At 39.6% G+C, this 11,248-nt stretch overlaps 1 protein-coding gene across 1 annotated transcript; it reads right to left on the reverse strand.

Annotated features, from left to right (window-relative positions):
• Nucleotides 1-2,348: 2,348 nt before the first annotated feature.
• On the reverse strand, nt 2,349-3,191 carry LOC120242936 (homeobox protein OTX2-like). Its single transcript, XM_039248921.1, has one exon. It carries the CDS (start codon nt 3,189-3,191, stop codon nt 2,349-2,351), a length of 843 nt encoding a protein of 280 aa, XP_039104852.1.
• Between the last annotated feature and the right edge of the window lie 8,057 nt (nt 3,192-11,248).

An 11,248-nucleotide genomic window follows, 5' to 3' on the forward strand; every position in this document is an offset into this window, starting at 1 on the left:
TTTACAGAAACCAATCTGGGACCTTGAAAGGATAGCTTGCACAAAGCATATTTTGGCTGAAAATGAGGAAGAATCACGAATTTTAGGGGTTAAAACATGGAACGGAGTTACTTTCCTGTGAAGTGGTTCTTGTAGTGAGATTTTATAAGCATGTCAGTGGTTGTCTAGAGGCCATTTTTAGACTTATAGAAAAGTTAGATAGCACAGAGAGTTCTAGTCAACCCCACACCCAGTTTCTAGGGGGCCTCTTTCTAGAGGAAAGAGGAAAAGGCTATCCAGAACAGAAAGTGAAAATCAAGTCAGATTGAAAAAGGGAAAAGCAACCTTCATTGGGACCCAAGTAAGTCGGTTGCAAAACTAATAGGAGACATATTTCCCCCAAGGTCATGCAACAGCTGTCAAATGCCATGAAGACCCACTCTTTGCATAACTGCATTTTTCTGAAATGTGCCCCCAGGTCAGCTTTTTATATCTACTTAATACTGGGAATATCCAGTTGCCAAACTGACCTTCCTGTATGACAGCACCCAGTCCCTTGGTAATCCTCATTTTTCCTAATTGTGACTTAGAAATAGCAACCAAAACGGACCTGGCGCCTACTTCGCTTAGGTATTTTTCAGAATCCTTCAGAGAAGTCAGACTGCAAATAAAGCACTTCCCTCCTATGTGTTGTTGAGTGGCATTCCATGGATGTGTCAGAGCACCCTCCCTTGCTGCTGTGTCCAGCCAATCCATGTAACTTTGTCAGACTGCAGGCTTGTCCTACGTGGTTGTTGCCTGATGAGAATTTAGCAACTTTTATAAGGGGGAGGTCTGGTGGGATCCCTGGTTCCTTTTAGAGGTTTGTGGATGAATGTTTTGACATGGCCTATTCAATGTGATTCTGGGGTGAGCAGGTGAGCGAGATCAAGCAGCCCTCTGCAGTATTTGGAAGGGTGGTTTTATTGGTAAAGATGGAGCAAGACTCTGTTCTAATAGCTTAAAAGTTTTGGATATTGCTTCTGTTTGGTCAGTGGACAATTAGTGATGGCCATAACACTACTATCTCCCTCTATTTCTGTAAATTCCATTTTTTGAGCAGGTAGGTATATCAGGCCTTGTACCAAGTGCTTTTAGATGTTATTTCATTCCATCCTCACAACATTCCCGTTGTCAGATAGGGGAAGGCCAAGTTACTTCTCCTAGGTGGTATGTAGCAGAATTAGGATTTGAACTCAGGGTTGTCTGACTCTGTGTGCTCTTAGCCACTGTTTAGCTATTTCTTTACACATTCTCAGTAGCTTCAAGCATAGCAGGTTTTATTTATTTATTTTTATTTATTTATTTTTTGTGCTAGAACCATTTTAATATAATTATACATATCTCCCAAATCCAGGAAGAAAAGGTTTATGCATATATAACTTTTCCAGTTAACATCTGCAAGCATAAACGACAATGATCTCGGTCTATAAATTCATCAGGGTCAGAGCAATTGACCAATGTCTCTTTACTGCCAGGCTTACCAACAGTAAATTACAGATGAATTCGTGTCCTTCCGCTTCTCTTCTCTCACTCCCCTTGTCCAGAAACATTTTGTTGTCAAGTTTCAGTGCCGCTCACCTCCAGCCAAAGGAAATCTTTTTAGATAAGTACTCAATTGCTCTGAATTTGCTTATAATTATAACCTATTTAATCACAGAAGAACCCCTGCAGAGGCGGAGTTCAAGATTGCATACAATAACAGGAGATCACAGTTTTGAAGTCTAGCACAGATTAAAAACCACAGATGTACCATTTATATAAGACACACACTGATTGTCTCTTAAACTACATATTGACTCCTTATGAACATTATTTTTTAAATAAAGTAGTGCATCTAGGACAATCAGTCGCACAATTCACACAGCCCTGAAAAGTTTTTCAGTGCCAACTACCAGTTGGTCATGAAACGTGAGTGAGCTTGAGACACTGTCCATTCCTAAGATTCAACCACGGACTGGCTAAAACATTGGAACACCTCTGCTTAAGAAGGCTATGTCCTTCCCTCCTTTCCCTCACAATTTAGTTTTGTTTATTTTTGGTGGCGTTTGGTTGCCCATGGCTAGAATGCTTTTGATCACTGCAAATCAGGAAAACCAATGATCCTAAACTATGCCAGGATCTTAAGTAGACTGGTTTGTCCGTTTCAGGTTGCTGGTTGGTGGGCTCCTCTAATGCCCTTCATTTTTCCTTCTATGCCTCCGGGAACATTGATCAGAAGATGAGTCTGAGCATCATCCCATCTAACTCTTTTAAGCAATGCCTGGCTAAAACTGGAATGTCCAGCCCAGCACATTTAAAAATCACCCACAAAAAGGTTCTACAGATCTTCACAAAACCTGGAATTTCCACGAGGATGTCTGATCTTTATAATCCAAGCAGTCAGCATTGAAGTTAAGCTTCCAGGAGGCAGTTTGGTCCTTATAATCCAAACAATCAGTGGTTGAGTTAAAACCCAAGCTTGAGGCTCCATATCCCTGGGTGGAAAGAGCAGCTGGGGACTGATTGAGGTGGCTGGTGACTGCATTGGTACCCATGGGGCTGAGTGTGGCCCCTGGTCCAGGAAGCTGGTGATGCATAGGGGTCAAATAAGATCCACAGTCCATGCCCCCAAAGTAGGAAGTTGAGCCAGCATATCCTTGACTATAACCTGAAGCCTGAGTATAGGTCATGGGGTAAGACCTCTGCATGCAGGAAGAGGAGGTGGACAAGCGGTCTGACAGTGGGGAGATGGACGCTGGGCTCCAGATAGACACAGGAGCACTGCTGCTGGAAGTGGCCGGGACTGAGGTGCTAGAGGGGGGAGTGAATTGGCCACTTGTTCCACTCTCTGAACTCACTTCCCGAGCTGGAGAGGTCTTCTTTTTGGCAGGTCTCACTTTGTTTTGACCTCCATTCTGTTGCTGCTGCTGCTGTTGGCGGCACTTAGCTCGTCGATTCTTAAACCATACCTGCACCCTGGACTCGGGCAAGTAGATTTTCAGCGCCACCTCCTCCCGCATGAAGATGTCTGGGTACCGGGTCTTAGCAAATAGAGCTTCCAGCACGTCTAGCTGTGCCCGTGTGAACGTCGTCCTCTCCCGGCGTTGTTTCCGGGGAGTGGAAAAAAAAAATCCACTCCGTGAAGTCAAAGGATCCCCGAGGACCCGCAGCTCGGATTGATGGGGCGACATCTCGATCCTGCTCGAAATCTTGGTTTTTAGAGCCTTTCTTCCTCCATCTTTAAAATGGAGGCATATTTCATACTTCTATGAGGATTTTAAAAAGTAGATCTGAGCGGAAAGGAAAGCACCCGTACCCAGGATAAATCACACATCTAGGGATTAGGGGCATGAGGCCTGGAGGTCACAGGGGAAGCCCCAGGAGAGGCCCGGAGAATTTACGAGGAGAAACCCAGTTTCTCGAAGAGGGCCCTTCGAGGAACTGGGCTTCAAGATAGGGGCGGAGGCAGTAACCTCCCTCGAGGGGCTCCGAAGTGTGTCCCCCAGTCCCTCCCATTAAGAATCAAGCATAGCAGGTTTTAAAGTGTGGGTTTTCCCCACCTTATCTCCTGCCCCTACCCCAGTTATCTTTCTGAAAAATCTTTTAACTTTTGTTAGTTGCAAAATAGATCTTCACTAAGGAGGGCACTTGGTTTTCCTGGCTATTCCTTGCACAAATGGAGAAGTAGCAATCTTTGCCTGTGTACACCAGTTGTGGCTTTTGGTTTCCATGATCTTCTATGCCATCTCCCTGCAGTCCAGCATCGCCAAAGTACTAACCCCCACCGAGTTGACCTAATGTCCCTTTCAAGTTTATTGAGTTACAGTGTGTATTTGACATTACTGAAAGTTTAAAAAAAGTTTTCTAAATCTCCAATACCTTTTAGTAAATGTCTTGCTTAATTAGGAGAATCCAGTGGGTAGAATCTGCTACTTTGACTTTGGGTTCATTTTCTAGAAAAACCTTGAGCTACTCTCATCTTGACAGAAGTTGCTTGGGATATAGTAAAAGTTATTTTCTGTATAATTTATGTGTTTTTAGCCCATAGGGAACCAGGACTTTCATCTCCTTAGGAACCTTTCATTGGCTTATGTTGTTTTAGTGGGTTAAACCAATAATTCCATGGGGCCTGTGAACTCATATGAGTCCTTTTCCCATCCTTCTGTTGTAAAGAACTTTTGGAGCAAGAGCTTGTCAGAAATGTGACTGGTAACAGGCTCTTGAGAATACCTAGCCGCTCATCAGCTGTGAGTTTAGGTCACATGGTTCTTTGTGAAAGTCTTTAGCTGGTGACAGAAACCATCTTCCTGTTAACCTGTCCTTCCACTGGGGTCAGGTGACAGGTTAGCTACTGAAGAAATGATTCTCTTGAGTAGAAATGACAGAATGTTTCCACTGGGAAGTAGAGAAATTGGAGGGTAGGTAACTATAGCTGCAAGAGGCTTGAGATGAGAGATGGTGAATGTCTGATGGTATTTACATGGCACCCTTAGGTATTGGTGGTATGGCTTCATAGGGGGTACACAATAGAAAAATGCAATTTTTATTAATAAATGCTTTATAGGGGAAAATCCTCCTCTTGGTGGGAAGTTGTACTCCCTGACCTAAAAGATCTTTTTCCAAATCAATTCATCTGATTAAATGAAGGTTTATGAATTGTGAGGAAATATATGTAGAGATTACACCTCCAGCAGTGGAAGATCAAAAGAAGATCAACTAGTCTTTTATTTATTTAAAATAAAAAAAAATGTTTATTTATTTTTAAGAGGGAGAGACAGAATGCAAGGAGGGGAGGGGCAGAGAGAGAAGGGAGACACAGAACACAAAGCAGGCTCCAGGCTCTGAGCTGCCAGCACAGAGCCTGACGTGGGGCTTGGACTCACAAGCCGCGAGATCATGACCTGAGCCAAAGTTGGACACCAAACCTACTTAGCCACCCAGGCACCCCCAAAAAGCCTTTTAAAATCTATTCTTTAGTAGAAAGCAGTTAGAGTCCAGTACAACAAACAACAACAACACACACAGACAAGATTTGAATTTGGAAAGATCTAAAATCAAATTCCTGTCTTGTTTCTCTCTGCATAATGTTGTGCAATTTGCCTAACCTCTCTGATCAGTTTTCTTATCTACAAAAATGAGACAATAATAATCTTATAGTGCTTTTAAAAATATTAGATAAAAGAACATAAGTGAGAGGTATATAGTAGACTACAAATGGTAATTTTAATTATTATTATATAGTTCCTATAAATAGGAAGAGACCAAAAGTCAAGGAACAGGTAGATGAGAACAGAAAAATTTAACTATAGAATCAAGAATTTCCTTAAAATAGAAAGCACATTAAAATTCATGTTAAAGTAAGATGAACAGTAGTTATAAGCAACAAAGTCCATTGGTGGGGGGAATGAAAGGAGAATAGGCATTGTTCCTTGATTAGGGTGAGGGGCTCCGCTCTGGCCCTCCAGGGAGCAGCCTGCGTCTCCAAAGGGCAGCCTGGCTCCGCCCTTCGGCGGAGGGAACATGTCACCTGGAGGTCATGATGAGTGGGAATTCACTAATGCGCAGGCTCTGTGAACTTCTATTTCCCTTCCCAGACATTTTAAGAGTCTGGCAACCAGGAGCTTCTCTTTGGTTAGTAGGAAGGCTTGAAAGAATATTCTTAGAGTCTAATTACAGGAATTTGGTTCCATTTGCAAACAGCCAGTAGTTAAGGAAGGGTCTAATAGTTCAGATGGTAGGAGCAATATAACTTAACTCTTTCATAAATATTTTCATGATGTTGCAAATTTTGCACAGGTGATACTTGATCATAGTACGATATGGCCCAGATTTACATGCTATGGCCGCTCTCATGAGTCTATATCATTACAGATCCATTTTCCTTTCCTTTATATTTGAGATGTTAATTCCCATTCCCATAAAAAAGCATATTCACTTTCGCTCTTTCTAGGACCAAGGATTTGATCATTTGTCTCCAATTTATATTTAAAATGCACTTGAAGTGTCACCGTCAAACTTGCCCCTGTCCTCACTGATCTCTCCTTCCCTTGGACCACATAAGTTAGCATGGTGGCTAATTCCTGCATATGGGTTATTTTTCTCTCCCTGACTAGACTGTAAATGTACAAGCTGGGTTTACAGCACCTACTTTTTTGTATTTACCATAACATACATTATTAGAGGTGCTCAGTAAATACTGATTATATGATTTCGGCACAAATGTTAAAATTACAGTATCCTGACATGGAATGAGTTAATTTATTGAATAAGCATAAAAGTAACATAAAAGAAAGTATGAACATAACATTTATTTTTTATTTTAGTTTTATTTTGTGTGGATTTTATTTGGATTGGTTTTTAATTAGTTAAGCATGAAAATGATCTGTTTTTCAAAAGTCTTGGTAAGAAAGGACTCCAACATGGCTCTTTTACATCTTTACCAGATAAAGTTTATTTTGGGGGGGGTGGAGTAGTAGTATAAGCTTTTTAATTTAATATACGTATTTTATTTTATTTTTTTATTTTTTAAATAGCTTATTGTCAAGTTGGTTTCCATATAATGCCCAGTGCTCATCCCCACAAGTGCCCTCCTCCATGCCCATCACCTCCCTTCCACTGTTCTTATTTAAAAACATTACATTATTCGAGGAGTACTGCTACTTGTTTTTAAGGAAAGAGATTCATGACTAGATTGCATTACATCCACTAGATGGCAGGTGGTTGCTAGAGAAAGGAGAAAGGGAACAAGAATTATATTTTGGGGGATTGGTATATTTCCACTGAGCTGTCTCAGTCAACAGCGCTTGCCAATAACTCCTTAATTTCTATAAAGTTCTTCAGTGGTAGCTTTCCAGAGATTTTAAAAGTGATTGCAAAACATTCCATGAAATATACAGGCCAGATATTTTTCCACTACCACAACTGACTCTAGACTGACCTTTTTTTCCCCCCAATTTTCTTAAACCATAAGTGGTGTCCTCACCTACCATGGAGGTTAAAATAAACTATAATGAGAAGAAATATATTATTCAGAGATGGAGAAATTACACAAATTCTTACTTAAAAGAAATCTGCAGTTTAAAGTTTGCTTAAGAACTATTAGCTTTTAGGGGCATCTGAGTGGCTCAGTCAGTTGAGCATCTGGCTTCAGCTCAGGTCATGATCTCAGAGTTTGGTCGTTGTAGTCCCATATTGGGCTCATTGCTGTCAGCGCAGAGACTACTTTGAATCCTCTGGCCCTACCCCTAACCCCTGTCCCGCTTGTTCTCTCTCTCTCTCTCTCTCTCTCTCTCCCTCTCTCTCAGAAATAAATAAACATAAGAAAGTTAAGAACTATTAGTTTTTAAAGCTATGGAGTGAAATACAGTTTGTTTATTGTATCTAAGGGCTCTTTGAGAGAGCTTGGAGGACACTGTCTCACGTTTATCGACGCTTCCACCTGATATGTGCTGTGAAATGTTTGAGATGATCATAAACTCCATTGGAAAACTCTCCATTCCACACATATGCTCACCTCCCAGAGTCATGAGAAATGTATGTTAGTGTTTGTACCTCTTCATTGGCCTGGCCAGGCTCCCTGAATCCTAGTTATGTGTATTTTTTTTTCTTTTTTTGCTACATTTTTCATAAGGGGTCAGTCTTCTATGGATGCTGAAAAGATTCAGAGAAGAATTGAAAATTTCTACTTGTACCTCTAAGTTAAGGAGGCTGAATGAGGCCAGTTCAACTGTGTGCCCATAGCTTCGTTAGAGGCATGGATTTTTCCATCACTATGACTGAGATCTGAGGTAAATTAATTAATTCAACAATTAATTTATGGCATTCAGAGTTATTCATTAGAATTTATATATATGTTGTGTCTAAAAACCCACTGCATAGATATTATTGTCTATGGACTGATCACAGGGTTTATATTTTCATCATCATTCACAACAATATCTGGTTTAGTTAGTTGAAAACGAGCATCTCTAATAATGGGTAAATAAGTCTTTTGAAATGTTAGACTTAAGAGGATTTGACATAATACTAGACTCTCCTCTTCAGTCAAATTTTGAATATCATGAGGACAAAATGAATAGCATATGTATCACATGCCTCTGAGATCCAAATGAGGAGTGTGTGCCTGGGGTTAAAGGAGTTCCTCACCCAAGGGCAGTACCTGTGTCTTATCGTCCTCAGCTAGGAAGGATTTTGGGTGGCTATGAAGAGATGATCATAAGGCCACGATCATAGACTTGGCCGAGTCCCCTTCCCCCTCATAAATTAACCAACACTACTTAATTATACTTTGTGTATTTAATATCGATTTTTTCAATATATACTTTATTTTTTCCCTACAAACTCTATGATGTAATATCCAAGAGAACAAGACTAACTTGTGATTACAACTATTACTGTGTTTGTACATGGACCTAATAAGGAGGCTTTGTCTAGGCCACAAGCTGATGCTTGCCTCTGGCAAAAGCTGTTAATTTAGCCTAAGAAAATACATGGAGTGAAAATTAATTAACTAATTTGTTCTTCAGTAAATATTTACTTAACGCCTAATATTGCCAAAACAAAACAGTTCCTCGAAAGAAATAGAAGGCAAAGAGCTCAAAATTCTTGCAGCAGAGTCCTACCCTGTCCTCAAGAGTTTTTGCTACCACTAGAAATAACCTCACTATTAAGAACTGGCTGGTTCAGTCTGTGCATTTTTTTTTTTTTTTTAAGGATTACTTTACAACCACCCTGTTTGCTCACGCTGCTCATTCAAAATGTGCATTCCTAGCATTCAGCATAGTCCTGTCACTTTGTGGGTGCTAACAAAGGAATGAATGTGCTTGAAATGGATGTTGATTCTTTTATTCATATTCTGATTTTTTCATTAGAAGTCCAATTATGTCTTGCTTTCTTTATTTTGTTTGTATTTCATTAACCAAATTCTGTTTTGGGTAACATCTCCCTGGATGCTCTGAAGCCTAATTTGAAATTCTTTTTATGATAACTACTTCAGGGGCACCTGGGTGGTAGAGTGGATTAAGCATCTGATTCTTGAGCTTAGCTCAGGTTTTGATCTCAGGGTCATGAGTTCAAGCCCTGTGTCGGGTGTGGAGCCTACTTAAAAAAAATAAAATAAAAAAGCTACTTCGGTGATTTTCAAATTGGCTTTCTGCCTTAAATACCTGGGAAGATTATCACATCTTCCTAGGTTGCCTAAGAGTATAGGTTCCCTGTTATCTGAAAGTAGAGTATTTCTGTGAAACCTTTTATAAGTCAAAATGGTGTAAGGTAAAGAAACAATTACCATTAATTTATATGGAAAATCTTTTAAGCATCCGCAGACCCCCAGACCTTAGGCTTTTCCAAACCTTAGGACACATGTTGCTAATGAATGCATAAAATAAATTAAGATAAAGCACCACATGCTCACAGGTATTCAAAGCTGTGGCCATTTGATGCTGAGATGCTGAGTGTAGTTCCCGGGGGAGGAGCTTGGTGGCGCCACTCTTGCTGCTTATGCTGCACATTCGCTCTATAATGGCTCCCAGCAACACACACGCTACACGTTATTTTCACTTTTTGCAAAAGCAAAAATCCTCTTTGGGTTTGTTTTGGTGACTGAAAACAGGTACTGATATAGGTCTTTTGTAAAAGTGAAGTGGTACAATGTGAACTTTGGAAAGCCGGGGGAATATCTGTAATTGGTTGTTTACAAATCAGGACCCTTTGGAGAATGCGAGGGCATTTAATTAATAATTATGCCAGATAATAGGTGGAAATTGGAAAAGTCCTTGGCAAACTAGGAAGTATGATCACCCTACCTAATAGCCCGTTTTTGGCTTGGCTTAATAGTGTACTTTCTGCTCATATTTGGGAATAAAAACGTTTAGAGTATCAGTTTCAATGTAGGTGATGATCTCACAAAAGACTTTCTGACTTTTAAAAAAAAGTTTATTTATTAATTGTGTGTGTGTGAGAGAGAGAGAGAGAGAAATGCATGCACGTGGAGGAGAAGCAGAGAAAGAGGGAGAGAGAGAATCCCATGCAGGCTTTGTGCTATCAATGTAGAGCCTGCCATGGGGCTTGGTCCCATGAACTGTGGGACTCAATCCCATGAACTGAGAGATCATGACCTGAGCTGAGATCAAGAGTCAGATGCTTGAGCTACCTAGGTGCCCCTCTGACTTTTCTTTTCAGCTCATCAGAAGTCTCAGTAATAAGCATGATTGATTTTTCTTTTTAATGGCTTTACTGAGGTAGAATTTGCATACAACAACTACATATTTAAAGTGTACCAGTTGATAAGGTTTGACATCTGTGTGGCCCTTGAGACTGTCACCACAATCAAGATAATGAATTTATCCATTGCTCCCCAAAGTAGTTCTCCCTCTTATCTCTCTCCCACACCCCCAGGCAACCACTGATCTGCTTTATGTCACTATAGATTATTTTGTATTTTCTAGAACTTTGTATAAATGGAATCATACAGTATATTATCTTTTTGTTGTTGTTGTGTTCTTCTGGTTTCTTGGAGATTCTTCTATGTTGTTGTATTTCTTTTTTGTTGAGTCGTATTCCATTGTATAGATATTCCACAATTTGTGGAATGTGGAATAAATGTGGAATGTGGAATCCATGGAATGTGGAATGGATTCCACATTCACTCACCTATGGATGGCCATTTGTGTTTTTTCCAGCTTTTAGTTATTACAAATAAAGTTGCTATGAACATTTGCATATACATCCTTTTATGGAAGGATACTTTCACTTCTCTTGAATAAGTAGGAGTAGAATGGATGGATTATATGAAAGGTTTATTTTTAATTTTTAAGAAGCTGCCAAACTGTTTCCAAAGTGATTGTACCAGTTTGCATTCCCCTTAACAGTGTATAAGAGTTCTAGTTTCTCCATACCTTTGCCAACACTTGGTATAGTCAGTATTTTTCAGTTTTAACTATTGTAATAAATGTGTAGCAATTTTAATTTTCATTTCCCTAATAACTACTGATGTCAAATATCTTTTAATGTACTTACTTGTCATCCATATATCCTCTTTGGTGAAGTTTCTGTTCAGTTATTTTTGCCTTTTATTGGATTGTTTGTTTTCTTATTATTGAGCTTTGAGAGTTTTAAAAAATACATATTTAGAACATAAGTTTTTAATCAGATGTATAATGTGAAAACATTTCTAGTCTGTAACTTTTCTTGTCATTTGCTTAACAAAGTCTTTTGAAGAGCAGAAATGTAAATTAAAAATGTTTTTTTC

This window comes from Hyaena hyaena, unplaced genomic scaffold (genome assembly GCF_003009895.1).
Source record: "Hyaena hyaena isolate Hyena2069 unplaced genomic scaffold, ASM300989v1 scaffold_322, whole genome shotgun sequence".
NCBI classification, from domain to species: Eukaryota; Metazoa; Chordata; class Mammalia; order Carnivora; family Hyaenidae; genus Hyaena; species Hyaena hyaena.